This window comes from Catharus ustulatus, chromosome 1 (assembly GCF_009819885.2).
Source record: "Catharus ustulatus isolate bCatUst1 chromosome 1, bCatUst1.pri.v2, whole genome shotgun sequence".
NCBI lineage: Eukaryota > Metazoa > Chordata > Aves > Passeriformes > Turdidae > Catharus > Catharus ustulatus.
In genome coordinates, this window is record NC_046221.1 from 110,651,898 (window position 1) to 110,677,864 (window position 25,967).

The 25,967-nt window shown below is 40.2% G+C and overlaps 1 protein-coding gene across 3 annotated transcripts in view; it reads right to left on the minus strand.

Annotated features, from left to right (window-relative positions):
* Positions 1 to 25,302, minus strand: part of SMCHD1 (structural maintenance of chromosomes flexible hinge domain containing 1) — a 72,102-nt gene extending 46,800 nt beyond the window's left edge. Inside the window, exons 1-10 of one of the 3 annotated variants that reach the window (XM_033068926.2) lie at positions 24,961 to 25,302; positions 11,756 to 11,831; positions 11,157 to 11,318; positions 8,406 to 8,488; positions 8,171 to 8,301; positions 6,518 to 6,632; positions 6,246 to 6,365; positions 3,238 to 3,404; positions 1,055 to 1,148; positions 597 to 807 (exon numbers count right to left, since the gene is read on the minus strand). In XM_033068926.2, coding sequence (XP_032924817.1) covers positions 597 to 807; positions 1,055 to 1,148; positions 3,238 to 3,404; positions 6,246 to 6,365; positions 6,518 to 6,632; positions 8,171 to 8,301; positions 8,406 to 8,488; positions 11,157 to 11,318; positions 11,756 to 11,831; positions 24,961 to 25,140 — 1,339 coding nt within the window. In that variant the 5' untranslated portion in view covers positions 25,141 to 25,302. Of the gene's footprint in view, positions 1 to 596; positions 808 to 1,054; positions 1,149 to 3,237; positions 3,405 to 6,245; positions 6,366 to 6,517; positions 6,633 to 8,170; positions 8,302 to 8,405; positions 8,489 to 11,156; positions 11,319 to 11,755; positions 11,832 to 24,960 lie in introns of those variants that run through there. The other 2 variants (XM_033068917.2, XM_033068934.1) reach the window with 2 other exon arrangements.
* Between the last annotated feature and the right edge of the window lie 665 nt (positions 25,303 to 25,967).

Below are 25,967 nucleotides of genomic sequence, written 5' to 3' on the forward strand. Positions count from 1 at the left end.
AAATCTACCAAATTTGAAAATTTCAAATTTGAGCATTATTTTTTCCTTAGTTTCAACCGATGTTCTTCTAGTATAATAAAGTCTTGTCCCAATTAACTCAGGATTTGTTTTGTCAAGAGAAAAAATGGGGGGCGAAAAAAAGATGACTATCAGCATGAAGTATTTTAAAACCCCCAGCAATTGAAAACTTACAACAACTGAGTGAAACAAATTTTAAATTAAAGACTTCAGACTACATGTTGTCCTTTGCAGTATTTTGATACTAGAATCTCTTGAATCTAACTGCTCATATTTTATTACTTTGCTAGGGCAAAGATGCAGTCAGGAATGTGTGAAGTTTCAATTCCATTAAGAGTTTATAACTTGAAATCAAACGGTGTTATGCCAAAGATCAGGTTTATAGAAATGAGTTACCACAACAGCCAATTTATTCACAGGATATGTTCATCCATAAGAATGCAAACTTTTCTGTTCTGACACTGAAATCAGATAATAATTTGCACTTCAACTTAAAATTGTTCTTTATTTCATTAAGGTATTTAGAGTAGTAGGACTGTCTATGACACGACTGAGAAGCAGCAAAACACTTCACTTACTTGATGGAAAAGATGGATCATCAGGGTATGTTTCTTTATCGTAAAGGAAGGGATGGTATCGGATGATGCCTTCAACTATACCTTCTTCTTCAACATGTGCCTTAAATTCAAAACTATCAGCTGCAGTATTTATATACAATGTCTGCATGTCATCTTTGATCTCCCTCAGGTTGACAATCTTTGGTACTTTTCCCTTTTCAAACATTGAAATCTGGAAAAAAGGAAAACAAGTTGATTTTCCTTAGAGCAAAAGACAGTAATAAGCACTTTGACAACTGACTGTTAGCAAAGGAATTAGTTCCTACACTGCAATGATAAATAGAATTAGTCAAAAAATTAAACCACATGCACATCTTGAATGCTGTATTTTAAAATATAAGATTTCAGAGAAACAGGCACACAATGAAACAAGGTGTTATCTAAGAGGACTTTTGTCTAACACGTATAAAATCTCTTACCTGAATGTCGATGTTGTTGAAAGGGCTTATTTCTTTTGTTACAGAATTAGTTTCATTTCCTTTTGGTCCATGAATATAATAGTGATAGATATGTCTGAAATACATTTCAGGAAAAAAAATTAAAAATTTAAAAATTTCACATCAGAATTTTAAAAATTTCCAAATAAGCTTTAATTTTTAAAAAATGTTTATTTGTTGCACTGTTATAAATCAACTCCTTGACAACATATCTGGTACAAAAGATTTACTAAAGGGAGTGACTTCCTTTCACTCCTTTCATCTATCATGCACAATCACATGAGGACCAATTTTTGGGTAAAATAATTGGAAACAAATTTGAAGAAACATGCATAAGTGAAAAAAAATTGTTACACAGCTACAGGTGCTTTACATCAAGGGGTAAACTAAGAAAACTACTGCAAATTGTTCTGCACTCTGGAAATCAAAGAACAATAGCCACAAATCTTTACACATTGTGTCTGTGATACCAGTTTTATATCAGTCATCTAACAGTAATAGAAACATGTAACGACCAATCACTATCTTTACATTATTTACAAAAATTTGAATATCGGTAGGAGTCATGGATGTAATCTGCGTAATAGAAGTTTTCTGTTGTACAACTTGCTTTCTAATTGGCATTTTTTGTCATTTATGAAATTTCAAAAAATCCACATGGTGAGATATTTTAAATAACTTCATGGAGATACGCAATCTGAGAAAACTGAGGACCTTAACTTCATTTACTTCAATTTTTCAGCAAGCTAGCTAGTTCTTCCAACTTCAAAGACTGAACCCTTAAACCTCTGGAGGATGGTTTGGAAAAAAATGGGTTTGTACTATCAAGGCGACTGATTGCATGACAAAAGTCAAATGCACCTGCAAGTTTATAACTGTTTTGCTTTTGATATCCACTGCACTAAATGTCCCCCAAAGAAAAATCCTGCTTCCCAGAAAAAAACACTCCTCATGGTCTCATCGCTCAGGACTTTATGGTATATCCAAATTGCTTAGTATTTTGTCTGCATTTCTTCCAGACTTCAAAAGGCAGTCTCCTGGCCTTAAGACTCCTGGTTATTTTAGGGGTTCATCTCCACTTCAAAGCATCCAAAATAATGAGGGCTGTGCTGCAGCGCATTAAAGCAGAATGAAACTGGTATTGTGCACACGTGGCAAAAGGCACGGCAGCAGAGAATGGCAAGGTGTTCAAGGAGAAAAGGGCCATTACAGCTGAAACAGTGACACAGGACTGGAAGGCTAAATGATTGGTTTTACTTTAACAACTACAGGGCATATATTTCAATAATTGCACCTGGGTTCCATCTCAAATAGAGGCAGCTCTTTCACTTCAAGAAATGATTGGAAAGAACTAACACACACTTAAGCTTGAGTGCTCACTTGACAAGCATGTGGAAGCTAATGAGGGACCTAAGTTACTCTCTGCATATAGATGCACCCTATATTTTCCTGAGGTTAAAAATGGTTTCAGCAACAAGGTGTTTTGTGCAACACTGAATAGTATTTCCCATAGTAAGGCAGAATTTAATTTTTAAGTTAATCCTCTTAAGTATATCTACTATCAGATGATAGTATCACAAATATAAAATCATAGATTGAAAAAAAAGTTCTATAGTTTGCCAGATTTCAAAATTGGTCTATGACTTTGTATTTCAGTTTACATTCACAGATGGATCCATCATTTCATCAGGTAAGCCCAAACTATTCACAGGTATCTCCAGGCTCTGTGGGCCAACTGATGACATTATTACAGTACATAGTAGACAGTTTCATATATCCTTCTCCCTCTTAAACTGGGATGTAGCAGCAGTACTTTCTTTTACTGTTGTTTTAAAAAAAAAAAAAAAAATGAACAAACCAAAAGATCCCCTAAAACTGTAAATACAAAGCTAGGTACCAAGATTAGGAGCCCAGCTGTGAAACAAAGTAGCTGATGAAATTATTAAAAATTAGATGAGCAACCTATTAATTAGTAATACACCATTAAATTGAATAGGTTACTAAAAATTAGAGTGGATAAATACTAACTAAAAAGACTAACTGCAGTATCAACAGCCTTAACAGGAATAAGGCCAATGTCAAAGCCCAAAAAGGAAGCAGTTCATAATTATCTGAATTCAATATTAGCCCACTTTGAAATCAAATCTTTCAAATCACCAACTTACGCCAGCTGCCTTGTCCAAAGATGAAAGTTGTTTTTCAAGTACTGCATGTGATCTGGTTGTACACCTGTAATGACAACTGCTGTGAAACTCTCTTTATCCCTTTCTTCTAATATTAGATTATGAAGAAATCTTTCATCATCACTTGTGATGTGAGTAGAATCAGATGGCTACAAAAAAAGTAAAATAATAAGAGCAGGGATGTAAACGGAACTTCTGAACTGCCATAAACTTGAAAGGAATTAAAAAACATAACAGAAAAGTAATACAGAACACATGATGCTAAGTATCACAAAGGATTAAAGCTTAAAATAAAAGCTTCCAAATTAACGTCAACAAGCTGAGAATGTGACATCACTGATACAGTTCATTTTCAACTCACTTTCATCACAGCACTTGAAGTGTGCAGTCTAGAAATACATTTAAATCATGTTTAATGTAGCACTGTGTGATATGCATTTTCTCATCCATCAAGTGGAAGCATTAAGTGTGCAAGACGTTAAGTCCTCTTTAAGAAAACAAAGCCAAAAAAAGATTGTCTTTTAAAGGGATAGGCTGCTTGCTGCAACAGAAACTCAAATGTATCTCAACAGAGAGCAAGATTCCAGATTCCAGAAACTACCGATTGTTTTTTCCTGAATGGATGAACTTTACGCTTTTGACAGATTTCTAAACTGCAGAGAGACACAGTGGTTGACGCCATCCTTCACACTGGACCAGTGAGAAATCCCTTATATTTGGTACATCCAGAAAAAGAGTTATTTTTAAAACAAAGATTAAGATCTTTCTAGTGAATGCAAACAACTGCTACAACTGAGAAGATGTGTTGTAGTACAAGCAGCTACATGCCTTATTTTGGAAGAAAGCGGGCAAATCCTACATCACTAAGGCATGAAAAGAGACATGTCCTACCTAACCATAGTTAGGTGAAATAGTTGATCAAGGGTGTTCTGTTAAGACTCACTTTCCCCAGGGAATCAAAGAGTTCCCCTTAACCAAAAGGATAATTTAACCAATCGTGAGACCTTTCATCAAAGAAGACTTCATCTCTCTTTCCTGATCACAGCATAGCCTCTTTTAAACATAACAGTCTTGCTGATTTAATGCAAACAAGGGGCTATTCTATGCCAGTGATAACATTGGTGATAATAAAGAAAAGCCAGAGCGGCTTGGACCTCATGTCCATGTGATCTGACAAACTGCACACTGATGCTGAACAAGTGCCACTTTGTACAGCATGGAAGAAATTTACAGTGTCAAAGATCCTCCAAAATCATCACTCCCAAATTCTCTGGCTGCCTTCCCAGATGACAAACTATGCATGGCACCTTGCCCTACATTCCTAGTATCTATCTAAACTAGAAAAATACTATTTACTACTTTACAATATTAAATGGTCCAGAGAAGCAACTGCAGTGGACATAGGTGCCTATTATACATCAAGGAAAGATGACCAGTAGGAACACCATTGATGCCGTTTCTCTTCAGTGTTACGGCCTTGTCCTATAGTACCTTTTATTTCATATTAATTACATATTGATTTCTTTGCAAAAGTAACTTCTTTCACCAACTGAATGGCTCAAAGGCTCAATTATTCTTCTCATACTAGCAATCCATTTACAACTTCTACTTCTGCCACAACATTCTCTTGCTGATGTGTGGACCATGCAGACCATTTTTCAAGTCATTAACAAGATGAATTCACACATTTTATTTCACACTAATATAATGAACTGGTCTAGGTGTTTCAGCGATTTGCAAAAAAAATCCTAAACCTGAGTTATTTCTCTATTATCTTCACACTTCACTTCTATTACTTGAGTTTTTCACATCATCTCTTCCCTCTTGGATAGTTACAAGTTATCTTTTAACTCTAATAGAACTTTACTTGCATTTTTTAATAGCGTCAGTTAAACTTTAATCTTACATTATTAAAACAACTTCTCAAACAGGTGATTGCACTACCTTTCTGAACACTTTACTAGTATCTATGCATCGCATTCAGCTACTTTCCTCCAACTTAAGCTTGCCAGTTTGTCTTCTACTTTACATCATCCACTTCTTCAATGTCAAACAGGGAGGGGAAAGCATTTATACCCTTTACAATAAAGCAGATTTTGTCTGCATTTATTTCCAGTTTCTATTTTTGTGAGTCTACTTTCCTAACAATATTGTACAGAGAATAAAAACAAAACTCTGGCAATTCATTTTTTGTTGCAACTCACTGACCAAGATTGGCATAATAAAAATCTAGTTTACCTCCTGCTCCTTTCTCATCCATACAAAACACCAAGAACACTGCTATCACCCACTAGTTATGGGCTCAAGGTATGACTACCTTGTCATACACACCATCCATTTTTCCACCCATCCACACCCTTAGCTACAAATTTGCCTTTCCTTCCTAGCCCAAAAAAGTCCAAATAACAGCTCTTTTCAGTCTTCCTCCTTATCTTAAAGCTTTTTTACTGACGCTCTTTTTCTTCATGAAAAGCATCAGAACTGTTGAGTTTAGTTTTCAGCTAAACAGTTCATTTATTTTACAAAATGGAGGAATATTTGTAAAACCAATGGGCTTTTTTGGTCTGGTTGGACTTTTCTCCCACATGCAGCTTACTCTTACATATTTCTAACCAAGTACAATTTGGTTCCCTAATTTGTTCCTTACTGCTTCAGAGAAAATTCATTTCTGTTTCACACACAACAAAAAACTTTGCTGTGCTTAGACAAGTATTTTTAAATATTTTTCTTAACCTGACATATAAAACTGTAAAGCATTTCTGTCATTTAAACTTAACTGAAAAGAGGAAAAAGCATCACATAAAATCAGGCATTATGATAGTGTCTTCAAGTTCTCAGTTACTCCCTTTTACACTCCAGGGTGCAAATGATTCAATAAGATACCCCCATTACAAGAATAAGATAAGCATTACAAGAATATTACACAGTTAAATCACATTAACCTGGGAAAGGCTTTTATTTATAAATGAGAGAATCTTAAGGCTATTTACCTTTCTGTTTTGAATGAATCCAGTATATATTGCTTCTTTGTTTTTCTCCTTCTTTTCAAAATCCTCTTTAGAAAGGACAAGTTCATGAACATCCTGAGATTTTGCAGGTTTGCTTATCATCTAATTTTATTAAAGAAACAGTATTTAAAATCAAAATAAGACTTAAAATTAACATCATAAAATACTTTGATGCTGTGATTAAAAGTTAGGAAGTAATGAGCCGATTGTGTGTAAACGTTCTAAAATAAAATTAAAGTCTGACATTGACTTACTCTGGCAGACTGTCCCACGAAGAACACTGCTTGCTTGCCTCCAACTCCAAAATATGAGATATCACTATTTAAACTACGAGGCACTGGCAAAGGGCGTACATATCCTGAATGATCACTAAGAATAAAAGTGTCTTTAATAATTTTTTTCAAGACAAAAGTAATTAAAAAACAAAAGATATTTCTGATCTAGAGCTTTTATTAAGTTCTTCCTCCTGGCATTGTGTTAAAAAATCCTTCACTTTATACCTTTTAAAACTGCAACATTAAAATATATGTGCCTGAAATTCTTGACGTACTCTTTTTAAAAGAATGATGACAGAGTAAGTATTTTCCTAAGTCATCTTATAAAACATTTCTGCCCCTTCTTGCAAGCCAAATCTTAATCAAATGACAATGGCTTCCAAAGCAAGCCTGATCTTCCTGACATCATCCTTTCATAAAAACACTCTTCAGTCAAAGTGGGAAATAATGCCAACCAATTACTAAACGCAGACTTGGAGGAGAGATGACATAACCTATCAGTAGTGAAATTTCATGTCTTAAGTCACCTTGAACAGTCTTACCTAGTTGAGGACAAACATTTATTTTTTAAATCACAGCAGTCCCAAATGAAAATAAGGAGTAGATGGTATCCTGCTACAATTTACACCTATGCTCCCATTAAGCAGTAGTAATCCACAGTTTAAATCTGCATTTTAGGAATATTATGCACTTCTCTTACTAACTCGCCTACAGTTATTTCAAAAAGTAGTGAATTTCATTACAAATGACCCAGAATCACTTTTTATGCATTTATCTCCAGATGTTTAAAAGACATTGACTGTCTATCTGGAGATGCTGCCAATGCAAAAAACCATCCCCCAGTTATACTACCACTCCCCACAGCCCCATTACTTTTTACACTACCTGCTCATATGACAAATTAGTTATGACCGAGGCTGTCATCTTCACATTTACAATGTTAGGCTTAAGGTATTTAAAATGTGACTGAAGCTCAAAAACTGTACATAACTAATTCTGTGGAATTTTGTACACTAGGATTAAGCCTGGCTGTGGAGGTGGAACATCTCTTGAGAACAGCTTCAAAACCGGAGCGTTAATTCATATAAGTAGCAAAAACCACCATAAAACATCCACTTTTTTCTTTAATGCAAAACATTTCATGCGCGTAGCCTGCATCAAAAAGTAGATATCTTCAGATATAATTTGTAATACATTATACAGAATTAAGATTTAAAAAAAAAAAAGAAAACTTGAACTAAAACCATATATCTGTTTATATGTTATTCCAGTAGCTTAAGAGATAGTGAATGCATTATTTAATGCACTACTACTGAAGGATTTCAGGTAAGAGATAAACACAGTACAAAAATCCTCTGCAGGACATAGCATGCCCCCTAACTCTACAAAGGCAAGCAAAAGACAGTTTAGAAAAGGTCCCAAGGACAAAAAAGTATTCAGTGTATCATAATAATAGAAGAGCAATTTTGTGTTACGAAGCTTCTCTATTTCCTACCTAGAAAAAGTATGGGTCTATTTACATAATCATAAAATGGCAGGGTTTAGTGTTGGCATGTAGATGTCTTAAAAGCGTATTTTGAGGACCTTCACAAAGCTTGCTAATTGTTGTAGAAATATTTAGAACTTGCTAACCTTTCAACGTCACCTTGTCTTGTAAACTTTGACAATCTATACACAGCCCAGTTGTTAAGCTGTTTAGAAGTCATTCCACTTCCATTATCAATCACAGCAACAGCTGGTTTTCCTTGGGAATCATCAAACAACTGTTTGGGGAAAGACAAACAAACAGCACAAATCAACAAGGAGCAACAGGAAAAAATGGATAATGGAAACTACATCTGAAAAAATTAAAGTATTTCTATCTTACCAATTTTATCTGTATACTCCGAATACCAGTATTTTGAGATGTAGCTGACAGAGAATTGTCAATCAATTCAGCAAGGGCAAATGCTAAAGAAATTGAAGAAAAATAACCCTATTAGAGCTCAGAAAACAGACATCTACTTACAGTAGTTTCTTCCAAGCAATTAGGATAACACATAACCTAAATACAGACAAAACCTAAGTCCTGTCAGAACAATCAAAATCACGTAACATCTTGTTCAAAAAATAAAATCGCTTTTGTACATATACTTTATGACTTGTTTCATCACTAAATCTCTCACATCTCTTAGTGGTAAAGAACACCTTTTAGTGAAAAGAACAATGATAAACTAACTGTCTCCTTACCACAAGACAGATTTGTTCTTTTCACAATTAAGAACTAATTTTTACGATTAATATGAAAGTACGTAAAAAGTGCGTAAAAAATGGACTTTGACTTGTTAAAATATTGAGGGAAGAATTAATTAAATGAAAAAACCTGAATTGTAATTCTGTGAAATGTCTAAACCAATGTTAAATGTTTATAAAAAACAAAGAAAATTGTAGAAGTGGTTGAAAGATTTCAGTAAATGGTAAATACAACCAATGTTTCATCAGATCCATGGCAATACACAGCAGAAATAGTCAGGCAAACTGCTTGCACAAACTTGATGTTTCTAACCATTAATATTTGGAGTCCTTACCTAATTAAAGTAAAATTACCTAAGCTTACTGGAAAATTGCATTTAATCTAAAAAAAATTCATCAAGTTCAGATTAGTTCAATCTGACTGACCAGCTTCCGTGAATAGCCATTTCCATTCAGTCTCTCTAAAACGCAAACCTTATTTCCTACAATTTGTAGAGTTCTTCAGAATGCTACAGTGCAATTTACACTCTCTACACACTTCAGACATGTAAAAGAAAACCCCTGAATATTAGTGTAACACAGCAACATTGAAGTATTTGGCTTTTTTCCCCCAAGTTGTTATCAAAGTATAAAAACAGTTGTGCACTTTTTTGCAACTTTCTTCATTGCAGACAGAGTAGTTGAGAATCAGTTATGTGATCCATATTTAGTATCTGATACCAAAGAACAATGGTCCTTCATCAACACTCAGTTAGGCATTGCCTTTAGAGATGTTGTATATAAGAAGCATCACCTGCATTACACTTACACAGGCTCAAAGCAGCAATTTCCTGCCAGTGAAAACTTAGGGAAAAAAACTTGTTTAATACTTCAGTCTTCTCCATGTCAGCTGCCACTAGACACTCTCACGTTTCATTTATTTAAGGTGAAACTTCTTTTGTCATCCTTTTCTAATGTAGCTGTAGAAACCCTTATTACTCCTCCTCACATCCCTTGAAAAATTTGCTCCAGCTGTGCCTTAGCATTCCTGATCTCATTCATACATTCCCAGGCAACATCCCTATATTATTCTCAGTATTTGTGCCCCTGCTTCCACCATCTATGCAATTCCCTCTTGTGTTTTAGTTTGACCAGGAGGTCTTTACTCAGCCAGGTTATTCTCCTGCTTTCTACTCCAAATTTCTTCCACATAAAAATCAATAGCTCTTGTGCTCTAAAAGGTCATTTAAATAACTGCAAGCACTCTTCTACTCCTTTATCCCCAAGGGTGCTGCCCACTGTGTTTGATACACCCTTATACAACTGAAATGTCTTTCCCTAATGTTTAGAGCCCTTACAATAATTTACACTTTGCCTGTTTAATCAAATTCCACCAGGTTGTGGTCACAATAGACCAGGTCCAGCTTGGCCTTTCCAGTCAGTTCCCGTGTGTTGGAAAGCAACAGGTTCACTAATAGCTGCTGGCAGGAATAAAGGACAGATCTCCACAGAATGCTCTGTGTGGCCTCACACAACAACTCCTGTGCACAGGGACAGATACAACACTGACTCAACTACTACCGCACTTTGAGCACAGTACCACCAAATCCAAACCAAAACAGCGCCTTTGCTGGGGCACAGAACAAAAAGTGTGCACAAAGAGGAAAGGGGAAAGATTGGTCCTTAAAAATACAGCTGCTATTTATAGACATTTTTGATATTGCTTTAAAACAATGGGAATGGCATCGTGCTTTTTTTTTTTTTTTTTGTATTTTTTTCTGTGCAATTTTGAACCTGCTGTACCTAAGAAGTACATAGTACTGAAAAGGTAATCACAACCACAGACACAATTTTCAGAGAAAATAAACAAAAAGTAATTTATTCCATAAAACAATACAAGATGCTGGTTACATATTTCATGCACCACTTAGATAAAAACTAATTAAAGCAGCATCTTTTGAAAGAAAAAATACTTGCTCTTGTTGGTAAGTTAAGCCCTGTAGCATCCCAGATGGGAGGGCACACAATTCTATAGCAGCTCACACAAAAACTGTTCATGAAATTCAAACACAAAGTCTACAGTTTAGTACAGGAGACAAAAACCTGCTAACACAAATGCTGACCTGTCTGAATGACATGCACAAGATTATTCAGGCTAAAGTTATTTTGTTTCTAAAATACTCAAAGTTTTTGAACAAGTATTTGAGAAGGTACCTCTATAAATCTGGAGTCTTAGGTGGCTACTTTCAGTAATTTTTAAAAGAAAAAATTGTATGAAGAACATAGTTAATTTTTCTTTCACAGTTAAGACTAATTTTAGCAGCTATAATTGTAAGTTGAATTGCTCATAACCACATTATATTAATATAAACATCATTTACATGAGACTACTTTTGCAGGTACTTACGCAAAGGATTTTGGCCCTCGCTGGCATAGTACTCGTACATGCCACTTTTGACAAGTGTATCATAGTGGGGAAGAAAGTCAATTCGTTCCTTGGTTGCCAAAAGCAACATTTGATCAACTGACTGTAGCACATATAAAGTAACTCCATCCTGAACAAGCTCCCCTGCAGTGAAGATGAAACACAAAGTACATTGAAGAGCACTGCATCAGGCGACTTCTGCTCTCAAGTACAGGTTTAGTCGCAGGTAATCTCTGTATTTTCCTAGGCATTGCCTGTTCAGCATTTAACAACATTTCAATTAATATCTTTTCACATTTCCAAGCTTAATAATGCAAGTTTTCTCAGGCGACAGCCATGTACATATCATTTTTTCATATCATTTACAGAATCTGTGATGGATGATACTCAGTATAACTGTCATCACACCAACCGGTCAAAATCATGTTTGTGAAATAATTTTTAAAATAATTTTTGGCAAATTATTACAAGATTTGTACTTTCAGTTAATTATTGCATATCAAAGCACAAACAATTATCATGTGACCTTCATGATCAATATAAGAAATAGCTGTAATTATTTTGCCATCTAAGATACTTACTGAAGTTATCTTCTGTAATTTCCTTCCTATTTGTTGTCGTGATAACAAAGGTTTCATCAGAAGATATGTCAAATGCCTACAAAAATTGAAGGTTATAAAAAAAATATTCAGCTTCATTAAAAAAAAAAAGTGCAGTCTATTTACTTTGTCACAAGCTACTGATAAGTAATCACAATCTATTAAAACACATTTGAATTTAGGATCACTTGTTTTCCCAATTTAGCCAAATCTGTTCAGACTAGGGTAGTTTATTTTTTTACCTGCATAAAATAAAAATACACCCTAGTGAGCAACTGGAATTTTAAGGAGGAAGAACTGTCTTACAGATAATCCCCTTGAGGGCAGAAGAAAGAGACTGAACAGCTCTACTTCTGACTGTGAAACTACAATAGCAATAGTTATGATCTAGAATGTGTCCCCTATTTAACTGCACTCCTGAGACACCAAACCAATCTCATATTTATCAACGCTGGATATTAAAGTCTTTGTTCTTCAATTATGTCATACATCTACAAAAATAATAAAGATTTTTCAAAAAAACTTTTTACTGTTAAAACACTGAAGTTTATTCTTCTGAACCTAAACAATCTTTGCCACTTTGATGCCTTCTTTTGAATGTGCTTACTGTAGCTTTGGAGTTTTTATCCTGCTTTCTACGTGCACTTAAATGCCTTTACTTTTGCCCTCATTTTTACAACGTGACATCCAACACTAATCACTTTCCCAAAATAATAAAATAAATATCTGTATTTTCTCCTGCCTTTCCAGGTCTCTCAAACTCAAGTAAAAGTCAACCCCAGTCAGTCTTGCAGTGACAGTTCAGATAGGTTCTTTATGCACTTTTAACCAGATTCTTCCCTGAAGGAAGCTCTAGCATTCTCTGCAGCAGCTTGCCCTCATTTCCCACATCTCTTTCCATCCCTATTACTCAGACTCATGAAAATACTTTTAAACACTACTTATAATTTCATTAGGAACCTACTTTCCATATTTCAGTTACTTTCTCCCTGTGACCACATTAAAGGTATAGTTACTATCCATCAGTAAAATCAGAAAAATTGTTGAATTTCTCATAGTACTTGGTGCAAGTGAAACAAATGCAGATGACCCAGAGACTGATATTCTGACTTAAGAACCTGAAGTAATACTTTTTAACTCTTCTACATTCAGATCAATTTTACTTCTCACATTACACATTTTCCACACAGCAAATCTGTGCAGGAAAAACTATAAAATTGCTCAGAGCAAGAAAAGTAGGCATTAAAATATATGGATTTTAGAAAGCTAACATCCTACTGGGTCATTTGAGGTCAGTGGTTAATGTAGAGTAACTGTAGTTTCACATTTGAAAGCACAGATAAGCATCTTTCCCTCCAGCTCTAACCACAGCTTCCCTGTTTTCTCAATCTGCCAAAAGCTCTTCTATTCTCAAACCCTAACAAAGAGTGCAGTATTTACTTTAAGGCAGCAAGAAGTTAGGATCAGCTGGTGCAAGTACAAGACAGCAGTGTGCTATGGGAGCAGGGACAGCCTCATCCTTCTGGTCCTCTCCCCCATTCCACAAGTGAGCCTCAACTAAACCAACCCCAACAGCCTGGCATGATATACTTTTCCTGGGTGAACCCAGCATTTCTGTCTCTACTGGCAGCAGGTCCTTGCTACTTCACAAGCTACTAGGCAGGTACACCAAGCTTGGCAACGTGAATTGCAGCCAACTGCTTTTTCTTGTCCATGCCAGGGTTTAACAAGCCATATCCTTGGTAAACTTTGGGGATTATTCAGTTTGAATGCTTCACTTCTATGTAAGACTTACTTTACTTGCTCCCTCCCTCCATCCTGCATTCTTGGTTATCCTAGTCCCCGTCTCTTCCCACTATGCCAGGTAGCAATGACAGGGCTGCACAGCTGTGCCAGTATGTGGATGTGACTTTCAGAACAAGAAGCTGCTAGTCATTTCTGAATTAAAATGAACTTACTGGGCAAATTACTTGTACAGTTGGTGATTTTCATTTACAGTAATTTCACAAATACAAGCTGCACCGTTTTGACTAAAATTCTGCTCCCACACCGGAAATGCGGCTTACACTCAGGAGCGGCTAATCTGTGAATAATTTTCTGACATTTCCAACCCCGGAAGTGCCAGCTAGGGTGCCGAGCCAAGCACCAGCCAGTAAAACCCAGGATTTCGCAATTGTTACAAATTGGTTACTCTGTTGCACGGCGGGTGGGGCCATCTCAGTGCCGGCAGCGGGGGGAGGGGGAGGGAGGCAGGGGACCTCCCTCCTTCAGGCGGGGGAGAGGCGGGGGCTCTGTGCTGACATCCCCATGGCTCAGGGAGGAGGCGGGGGCTCCGTGTGGCCATCCCCGCGGCCCGTGGGGTAAGCGGGGGGTTCCTGTCCCCACCTGCCACGGCAGGAGCATGCAGGCTCCGCGCCCGCCTGCCGCCGCTGCGGCGGGAGCGCTCCTTGCCCTCCTGCCGCCACCGCTGCGGGAGCGGGGGGGCTCCGTCCCCGCCCACCACTGCAGGAGCGGGGAGGCTCCGTCCCCGCCTGCAGCTGCCGGCGGGCTCCATCCCTGCCACCCACCACGGGGCAGCGCCGGGCCGGGATGAGCGAGCCCAGCGGCAGCGGCGGGCAGCCCCGAGCGGCCCTGCCAAGCGGCCCCACTGAGCTGGGCCACCTGGCCCCGTCAGCAGCCCCAAGCAGGCCGAGCCTGCACAGCCTTAGCTGAGCCAGTAAACCCCGCCATGCCGCGGTTCAGTTACTAATTGGCAACTTTGTTGCATGTGGGTCCTCGCTGCGAATGACAGAGCGGCTTATAATCAGGTGCAGCTTATTTATGGACAAAGAACGAAATGTTTGCCACCACTCGGAGATGCGGCTTATAGTCCGTGCGGCTTGTATTCGTGAAATTACTGTAATTCTGACAGACAATGTTTGGTCAAATGTTTCATTTCTCAGTAAGATTTGGACATGTGAGAGATATGATATCTTTTGTTGATAAGAAGTTCAGGTTTCACTGTCATGTCTTTTTCAGCCCAGCATGGTACCCTTTTCCAAGTAAATACTGAAGATGCACACAACTCAATGTGTTAAGATTCATGAGACAGCCCAGAAACACATTTATGTAAATCTTGAGTTATTCTATGATAATCCAGACACACAACCATGATGAAGCTTGTCATGTCATCAAAGTCTTCAAGAGTACAATCATCACTCAGTGATGCTCAGAAATTCCTCTGCACATTCATAGTGAAAGCATGTTTGGAGATTATGGTGTTCAACAACTAAATAGAAAGTTTTTATCTTCCTGCATACAAAAGAAGAGATGTTGGGGGAAAAAACCAGAGACAAGTTCCAAATAACTCCACAAGCTAGAAAACGCAGATGAGAAAAGGCAAGGATCCCTAAACAGCTGGTCACATATTATTGCTACATGCAAATGCAAGAGATAAAATGGTACAAAGATGAACAGTTACGTACATAGAGAAGATAAAAATGACACCTAGAGCTGGAAAAGTTTAGATTATGTCAACAAACAAAATTTTTAATATTCTGGTAAAGCACCCATAGCTTTGGATTTGACTGAAAATCAAATCAGTTGCTAAACCACACTTGGAAGCATGCTGAATGTACGCTGCCAGGCTTTGATGTCAGAGAGCTGTAGGGATGACCAGTGTGAGAAGAGGCAATCAGTTGCCCTGAGACAGCAACAGCCAGCTCCAGATAGCTCTGAAATCCATGAAACAACTCACTCTTCACCCAGATTTCCACCAGAAGGGTGCATGGTCCTTTTGCTCAAAATTATCACGGAAGAAACAGAAGAGACAAATGAGAAGCAACAGAGGAGATGCATTAGGAGATGCTGTCAGGGACAGACACATTCTGTGTGAAAGGACGTTCTCCACACCATTCTATGTGAGGGCAGAGAATTTCCTCTCTGTCCTCCTATCCCTATGGAGCTGGGACGTATGGCAAATTCATCATAGCAGGAAAAAAAACCCAGTAAGAGTAGCAGAATAAAATCCTGTACATGCCCTGACATCTCACACCACCTGTTTCCCTAGCCAAAGGAATTGGGATTGACCACATGGTGTGCATTGGGAGAACAAGGATAAATTAGATTAGGAACAGGAAAAGAATGGTGCATGACAGAAGATGAGTTTGGAAAAGGGGAAGGAACGGCATTTCTCTAAGTGATTAATTTCCCCCTCAATCAGTCAGAAGTTCATGTTACCAGGCAATAAGCTAAATTAAGAAAACCAAAAACCCTGAGTTGAGCCCATTTTGCACGCAGCAGGGTATATCAGTCCTTAATTCCACAGAATGATACAGAAGCAAAAAAACCGTACAAACAAGAGAAAAGCCCTCTTTATAAGCCGGAGGATCAGTATGGAGCACCACCACCTATGCTTCATTATAAACAAGGTTAATAGCTCTCCATTTGCTGGTAGATGTTTGTGACACGAAATTAATATAATGCTAAAGGAGTTTGAGACAATGTCACGTGCCCAAGAAGCTTTCAGCAGAGTACTTTACAGATATGACACGTGAAAGTGTGCATGAACTGTGTTATCTTTAACCTTTAAATCGGAATCAAGAAGCAAGGTTCAGTTTATGTACTAGATTCAGTCACAGGTTTTCCTTATAAACTAAAAAACACCACAAATCTCAAAACAAAACACAACTCCGTCAAATCACAGATAACTCCTCAGCAGCTTACACTCCTTTAAACAGGTCTCTGTTTCCTTTCTCTTTCATAAATCAGCACAAAAGCTCAAAAGTTTTACTGCTACTTGATCTGCACATGCACAACAAGGTTTAGCTGGCAACTGAGCCAACTAAAACAGCATGAAGTCAACATACATTTTGCCTCTGGATTTACTATCTGTCTTGGATAAGGTGCTCAACAAGCAAATATTTATTTGACTTTGTGTGTGCACCACCACAGCTTGTGGTCACGTGAATAGGTTGAAGTGGTAAGTCAAGGGGAAGTACAGTAATTTCACGATTACAAGCCACACCGTTTTGACTAAAATTTTGCTCCCACACCGGAAACGCGGTTTACACTCAGGAGCGGCTAATATGTGAATAATTTTCTGACATTTCCAATCCTGGAAGTGCAAACTGAAGGGCCGAGTCGAGCAACCTGCCCATAAAACCTAGCATTTCGCGATTGTTACAAATTGGTTATTCTGTTGCACCGTGGGTGGAGCTGGGCTCTGCACAGGTAGCGCGGGGGGGAAGGCGAGGGACTCCCTCCTTCAGGCAGCACAGCCCGGGGGAGAGACGGGGGGTTCCCTCCTGCTGGCCCCGCGGCTCAGGGGGAGGCGGGGGGCTCCCGTCCCTGCCTGCTGCCACCGTGGGTGCCAGCGGGCTCCATCCCTGCCTCTCACCACCACTGCGGGTGCCGGCAGGCTCCTTGCTCCCCTGCGACCGCGGCGCAGCGCCGGGCCAGGGCGAGCGAGCTCGGCGGCAGTGGTGGCCGGCCCTGAGCGGCCTCGCCGAGCGGCAGCGCCGAGCTGGGCCACCTGGCCCCGTCGGCAGCCCCGAGCCCTCACAGCCCAAGGCGAGCCAGTAAACCCCGCCATGCCGCGACTCTGTTACTATTTGGTAACTTTGTTGCGCGCAGGTCCTCGCTGCGAATGACAGAGCGGTTTATAATTGGGTGCGGCTTGTGTATGGACAAAGAACGAAATGTTTGCCAACACCCAGCGATGCAGCTTATAGTCAGTGCAGTTTGTAATCGTGAAATTACTGTAATACACTGTAAGGACAGAGTCATTGGTTTGCTTCCTCTGGTCCGTCAGTCTACTACAATAAAATAAGAACTTCTGGTGGTGACTTCTAAAACTGAAGGAATGAAACACCCTCCAATATGACAGGTAGAACACTGAAGCCAAAACTACATTATCTTTAGAAAAGACATTTAACCCCTTGGAATCCAAACCTTTCCAAACAGTTATTCCCAACAACATGGAACTTCTGTACCCTTAAAATACTGTATCCTACTGCAATCAATCCAAGCTGACAGTGCATGAGAATGATGAGAATAAATGGCCTCAGAACTTGGTGATTCAGCCAAAGGATAACAGATATAACATCCATGGAGCTACCTTCCACAGTCAGAAGTATTTTTTTCTGTGTACTAGAAATGTATTGTCAATGGAAACCTCTAAAGGGGAACCTGAACTTTATCAGTTAAATGCACAGAAACCTGATAATGCCATTTTCAATGCTGTCCTTCATAGTTATTTACTTAGCTATCCAACATAGCAAAAACCAAAATAGCTTTTTCAGTATTTCAAACTGATCCAGCAGCTCCTTTACAAAAACTTGTCCAGGAATCTGAAAAAAAATGAAGCAGAGAGCCACATCCAAACACTGAGAAGCCTGTAGCCTTCTGTAATTTTGCATGTGATCAATTGAATATTGCATGCTACTTAACAAATTACTCCCTGAAAGACATGCATTTATCAGTTAGCTATCCCACTTAATGAAAAATTATCAGTCCAAATTGAGAGAAATCTCTCACATCAATGAAAATTATATGAGATTAAACGATAGTACACGTTTAAGGGAAACTATTTCATTCTCAAATCAGATTTTGAAGCCAAGAACTGCCTTTTGTATTATCTCTCTCAATTATTCATACAACTATATAATATTAAGGTAATTAATAAAAGTAGAAAACACAAAAACTAAAATATAAAAAGATTAAGTGGACCTTGCCAGAAGTAAACGAGAACAACTGTATGTGATTCGTAAGACTGTTAATCAAACTCTTCCAATCCACTGTTAGGACAGTTCTCAACATGATGATAACTTGCTGAGGATCTCTTAGTGAGGACTTGGGACTAAGCACTCATGGTAGGGCAAGTATGATAACAGTCATCTCTAATCATAATCCAAATGAGCTTCACTAATATCAGAACACAAACTTATATACAACATCTTTGAACACCAACAGGAAGAGGAATCCAAAAATCTCTAGAAAAGTAGCTGAAATTAAAAAAAAAAAAAAAAAAAGCTAGAAATTATTTCTAAGCATTTCTTGGAGTTCAAGGTAAAAATTTATATATTACAGTAATACAGGAATACACAGGAGCCCATATCTTCTGGTCAAATGGTTTTTAGAGACTACAAACTATCAGCTAGAAACTAGCAGTGAACACTTATGTTCTAAAATATTTTACAACCATCCTTTTTGACAGCACCATCTCCATCAAAAGGACAAATTACAGATGATAACATTTGCAGAACTTGAAGGTCCTTGTCCTCTGTCGTAGTTAAAGGCTTCACTACTTTCAGAAGTTCAGTTGGTACACTTCTTAATACTTACTTCTAAATATTTGATGAAAAAACAGAGAGAAAGAGAGGCAAACTGCATAACACAAGATCTCTACAGAAGTCACAAGGGTATTTGTCCAGAATGATGTGTTAACTCAGACATCCTTTCAAGATTTGCAACTTTTAGCAAGCAGAAAGAACCTTGGGACCCCACAATTTCTACAAAGAGCATGCTGTCATTACCAGACAGTAAACTCCATAAGACCTTCACAAACCACCATGTCTAAGATCACAATTGCTAATACCCAGTGCAGCGATCAGCCAAAATTTTAACATTAACTTTGTGCCAACTTCTCCTACCAAAAAGCTCTGTATAGCACCCTTGTTAAAGGAACAAGAATTGAGAAAGCACTCTTCAAAACAAAAAAATATTTAGTCACATCTAACAACTGCACCTGGATAACTAATCCTAGAGATTGCAGATACTCTGCATCTAACTGTCGCCAACACTCAGATTTGACCAGGAACCTACAAGCCACTCAGCTCTCCAAATCAACTGACACACCATAACGCTGTACCTAAGTGCACAAAGGTATGCAAACTGCATCCTTCTCCCCACCAAAACATCAGTAACAAAGATGCACTACACAAGATTTTCAATGAAGCCTTAAATACCATGTGATAGTTTTAGAAAAATCTTAAAGCATTGGTCCATCTTGCACAGATCTTACTGTACTCCCAACAGTGTCTTTAAAAATCAAGGAGAAACTTGTTTTGCATATGCATAGCACGTTTAAAATCTCTTTTCAGTTTCTGGTTACACAGAATTGCTAAACAAACATTAAAACACAAAAATACAATTATTGCAAGAGGAACTGATTTCATCAAAAATGCAAGCATCTCTGTTGAGCATTTATCAGAATGATGTTTGGTGATACAAACTTGCAGAAGTCCCTAACATTTCTGACTTAATTCTTTGACTGCAGATAATTTAATTATATTTTATTTCTTAGGCATTAAGAAATAAATATTAAGAAAATATTCAACAAAAAATTCACTTATTTCTTGTCTTTATTAGATACTACACTTATGCTTACTTTCCACACACCATCTTAATGAACATCCTTTTCTGCCTTTTGGCTCATTCAGACACTGGAATTTATATGGGCGGACTGGCAAAATAATCTATTTAAATAGTAAGTAGGCATATTTGGATACAATGGCAAGCTCAACAAAAGATGTAACAAAAGATTAAAAGCAAAAAACTTTGTTTTATTGTCATTCTTGTTTTTTGAGTATTTATGTTTGCTTTTTATACATATTACAGATGTATGCTTTTTCTTCCCTTTTGCTACACAAGGAGATCACAACAATGAGGAGAAGTTTCAGAAGAACTAAGGAAGGATTTACCAATGAGTTTGGTTCTTACACTAGTAGTAACTAGTAGTAACACTAGTAAGTTCACCTCAAAAATCCCTTTCACACATGGCAAAACTGCAGTTTTCAGCACACTTTTCTGTCTTAAAAGAAGTGTGACCTCTCTAAGTGCCTGAAGGATTTCTGCCATCTCAGCAACAAACTCCAGCGTTCCAGCTCCACTGTGTAACTTGATAATGTAAGGAATCTCAGATTGGCTGTCAACAGTTTAGCTCCATTCTGCTTATTGCCACTAGGTGTTTTTGAATTCTACTCTAGACATCAGGACAAGCAGTGGGGCATAGACTTAACAGAAGACAACAGTAAGGTGCACAAGAAACAGAACTGCCAAGAAGGAGCAAAACACAGTATTTAACCCACTTATTCACCTTAAAATGTCATGGTTCTGTAGACTGAAATTATATGATTGCTCCACAGCACACAAATGGAATACTCAAGCTAGTATTATTCTTAATTAAGAGGTTCCTGGTTTAGAATTTATCACTACAAGGATGAAGAATGAAGACCATATATGCTTCACCATCTTTAAAAGATTTTTTCCCTAAATCTTCCCTCCTGCAACACTTTTATAAAAATGAAAGACTAATTTATCAGTACATAAAGCCACTTCCAACTACACAGACATGCATTAACTGCCATAGGGACAGTAAAAAAAGAAATATTTACTTTAAAAAACCCCAGAATTTCAAAACTTAATTAAGAATATTTCAGTAATAATATAGGAATATTTTATATGACAACAGACACGACATGCATCAGTTCCTAAATCTAACTGTGAAGTGGCTGAATCAGTTATTTTGCTACAGAAACAAGAAAATACATTTTCTCTGCATTACGGAAAAAAAAACCACCTCCAAGTCTCAAAAGTACCAGCCTAAGACCATGCCTTCAGGTACTCATTATTTTCAACTCAGGATCATCACATACTGCAATTAGGTTTAATTTCATAATTTTCTGCAGGATTTGACTCCTACACATCCAGTTCCATCCAAAAGAATTATCTTGTGCCATAGGAAGATGTTCCCAGCATAAATATTTCCAACAGCTTAATTTTTCTGGCAGCCTTTTCAGCCATGACCACGTGGGAGTGCCTTCGCTGCTGCAGTAACATCACTCAGCTGCATGACAAATTGCCAGTGAAAGTCCTTTGAACGCTGAGACTGTACTGAGGCTGAGGCACTGGACAGGAGACCCATAGAAACAACATTGCTGCATACTCGATACTTGCCCAATCAAGCAGTCTGACAGTGCCTAACAGCTTTAATTGTGGAAAAGTGAATACAACATTCCACTGCACCTTAGTCTGAGCCAACTCAAAATCTGCTTAATGAAAGCAGAGAATCGTTCTTCCTCAGCTTCCATCACTTCCCTGCTGCGTTTTCAGCACCAGGAAGCTAGGAAAGTGTGTCCCGAGCTAGTGAACCCATTCATCACATTCTTCTGAAAGTAATTAGTTGCAACTTTCAAGATGCCAGGAAATGACAATTTTGGAGCACAACACTCAGAGAAACACAAAATTCACAAAGCTGTTGGAGCACTGAGATGACAGAATGCTCTTCCAGAAGTCCTAGAACTTCTATACTGATGGTGTGGGAGATGCAAGATAGCAAACATCCCAACCCTCTGCCCACCCAGTTTTCACTGAGCCAACATTTACAGGTCATGCCAATCCACCTGTCTCAGCATCCTTTCAGGATCAGATGTCCCACATGTCAGATGATGAAAGCTCCAAAGGGCAGAGTCATCACACTGAAAACTAGCAGTGACAGAGGTATCTCTGACTGTTCTCACAGATGTCAACACATTATCGGAGAAGGTCTTTCTCTGAGGGAATGATTAGCTCAGGATCCTGCTGCATAAGTTTGTAAGACCACAGACCCTATTATCCTTAGCACCCAGAAAATCACCAGGACTGGTGGTAAGGCTAGTGACATTAAACATACAAAAAAACCCTACAGTAATTTCACGGTGTACCTTAAAGCTTAAAATTTTGGTCCAAACCCGGCAGTGCGCCTTATAATCCAGAGTGCCTTATATATGGACAATGTTTGGAAATTTGCCAACCCAGAAGTGCGAGCAGCGAGCAGAGCCGCGCGGGGCCGCGTGGCTCGGCTTGGCAGGGCTTGGGGGGGGGGGTGCCACACGGCTTGGACAGGGCAGGGCCGTGTGGCATGGCAGGGCTTGCGCAATTCCATTTCTTATTGGTTACTTTGTTGTGCAGGGATCCTCACTGCTAAAAAAGGGTGTGCCTTATAATCCAGTGCGCCTTATAGTTGTGAAATTACTGTACATTTTGAAATTTTACTTTCACAAGGACCACATTCAAACACAGCAAGCAAGGTCTACTTTGCAGCACCAGGCTTCTCAAACACTCCGCTGCCCATGCAAGAAGTCTGACTAACAGCATTAAGGTACTGACTTCAAAAGGCCAATACATTTCTCAGGGAAAAAAAAATCCCCAAAGCTCTTCGTAACCGAGATTTGTCACAGCGGTGATGATGGCTTAGTTCTTAATAAAACTGCAAATATGCCAAAAGTTCTGAGAATTACTGAACACCATGAGGATGCATGGAAACATTAAGTCACCAGAGGGTGCAATATTATAAAGAAAAAACAAATGGAAAAGACAGACTCCATTTTAGAATAAATTGTAAATTAGTGCTAAACTCAGCCCATCAATTAATTACAAAATCTAAGAGAAAAGAGAGGTGGGTTCATCATGCACATATTTACCTTGACTACTGAAAATATTTAGTATTCTTGCAACTTATCTGCTAGGTACAGCTGTAATGGGATACATTAAAACAATTAATGGATAAAATCATACAACACTCAAATTTTTCATAGGAGACACAAACCCTTGGAAGGTCAGGAACCCACCCCACTGTCTAGCTTCTCAGAATGTTACACGGTAGTGTACTCATTTCTTTATTCCATTTGTTACATGTTTCTTCCAGTCTGATCAACTTTAGGGGCACTGATCAGACCAAGGGATGTGCTAATACTCCATAACCCCCTTATTTATGAGTACAGAATCACAGAATCAAAAAGGCTGGAGAAGACTTCCAAGTCCAACCTTGAATGAATAACACCACACTCTCTAAACCATATCACAAAGTGCCACCTCTACTTCTTTTGTGGACACTTCTAGGGAAGATGACTCCACCTTAAGATTCAGTGCCCCTACTGGATGACAGCTATGCCATTTTGGACACAGAAACAGAAATGTGCAAGGAGGAGGCAATCACAGGTGACACCTGTCCCTGTTGACATTGCAACTCAAAGCTTCCATCGCAGTAGGAAGCCATTACATTAAACACTGTCCAGACATAGAACAATTTATATACTATTTATTTATTTTCTCCTCAATATTTTGCCTATATCTTATATATGCACTTATTTATTATCACATATAATAATATTAATTATATATTTCCCCATGACATAGTTACATTACATATAAAAGTGACACTCAGTAGTATTTATATCGTTCATAAATAATAGATAAATTTTACAAAATTTAGAAGTAATTCTATTTATTCAAATGTAAAACAGGCATTTATTATACCCGGTCTGTAAGTAAAACAAAGCTAGAAAAGTAAGTGCAGATGATACTGGCTAAAGAAATTAAAATCAATTTTTTTATCAGACTAAATTAGTACAGAAATTTAGATCTGATCTTCCTGCGCATTTCGCATGGTAAAATACGCAGGCAGCTAACAGGTTTGTGGCATTTATCACTCGCTCAGGAAACGAAACCGCAACGGAAACGGGCAATGCCTACTGGTAGAGCCAGCAAACTGCAGCAAACAGCCCGTACGCGGGAAACAATCTCCACCTCCCCGAGCTCTGAAGACCGAATGAGCTCCGTTTCGCGTCACGACTGGGAAACAGAACCGAAAGGACACGCGACAGGGCAAACGCGCCGCCAGATATGGTATTTAAATGGCAGCCACCGCTGCGGACAGGAAACGGCGCTCATCACCAACACCCTGGACAGCAGACACAGAGCCACAGCGCCACTGAGGTTGGAAGACACCTCAGAGCCCCCTGAGCCGGCGCTGAGACCGGACACCAACAATCGCCTCGACCACGAGCAGCCTGCAGAGCGCGGCACCGCGCCCGCCGCCGCTCCCCGCGCGGGGGCGCTCGGGGCTGCTCCCGCCGCCTTCCCGCCCGCCGCCAGGGGCTGCTCCCGCCGCCTTCCCGCCCGCCGCCAGGGGCTGCTCCAGCCACCGCCGCCCCGCACCGGCCTTTCGGCGTGCGGGAGAAAGGCGAGACCAACGGGGCGCAGCGGTCCATCCTCCATGGCCGCCCACCTGTCCCGCAACAAAGTTGGCGAGCAGGCGGCGGGCGCGGCGGCCCCCGAGCACGCTGTGACACCCCCGCGCCGGCCCGGCCGCCCCACAGCCGCAGCGCCGCAGGCACGGACCCTCACTCGGGGAACACGGCCACCGCCGCGCTCGCCCTGCCGCCTACCTGGCAGACGGCGCTGCGGAAAGCGCGGTAGCTGTCCTTGGCGTAGCTGAGCACTTTCTCGCCCGGGTCCGCCTGCTCCCGGCGCCGGTCGAAGAGGAACACGGTGCGGTCCCCGTTGCCGCGAGGGGTCAGCAGCCCCGGCTTGCGAGGCGTGCGGCCGCCCCCCGCCGCTGCTGCCATGTTGGGGAGATGAGAAGACAGAAACCGTCCCGCAGCGATGGCGCCAGCGACGGCTCCTTTACCGTGCCCGCCGGCGCCCCCGCGCGGCAGCACACGTCCCGGCCGGAGAAGGAGGAGGCGGAGCCAGCCCGGAAGCCGAGGAAGGAGGCGCCGTGGGGGCCCGGAAGAAGAGGATGGGAGGGAAGGAAGGAAGGGGCGGCGGCGGTTCTAGTGCCTGCTGCTGTTCTGGTGCCGGTGGGGGGCGGCGCTGGGCGGGCGGGTGGAAAAGGCCTGGAAGCCAAAGCGCCGCTCGGGCGCTGCGACCTCGGAATGAGTTGGAGCGCTCCGCTTGGCGCCACTTCCGCCGCCGGGTGGGGATGGAGATGGGGATCGGGATGGCCGCAGGAGGCGCAGGCGGGCTGGCGTTGGGAGCGCGCGCGGCGCCTGTGGCCGCCGGCCGATGCGCGCGGCGCGAGCGGGACCCGCGGGCGCGTCCCCGCCACAGCGCGGGCAGCGGCCTGGCAGGGACACAGGTGTGAAGTCCCGCTTCGTCTGCCCTAAAGAAAGCGGTCAGTTCACATCCCAGCACTGTTGTTTCACACAATCACAGAATCTCAGAAACAGTCAGGTTGGAAGGGACCGCGGTTGGTCGCCTGATCAAATCTCTGCTCAAACAGGGTTGTGCCAGAGCAAAGAATTGTGCCTGGATGGTTCTTGAGTGTCTCCAGTGGGGGAGACTCTACACCCTCTCTGGACAATCTATTCCAGCGCACAGTGAAGTTCTTCCTCCTTCAGGGGGAACTTCCTGTATGTCATTTCCTGCCCATTGCTTCCTATTGCTTGGAACC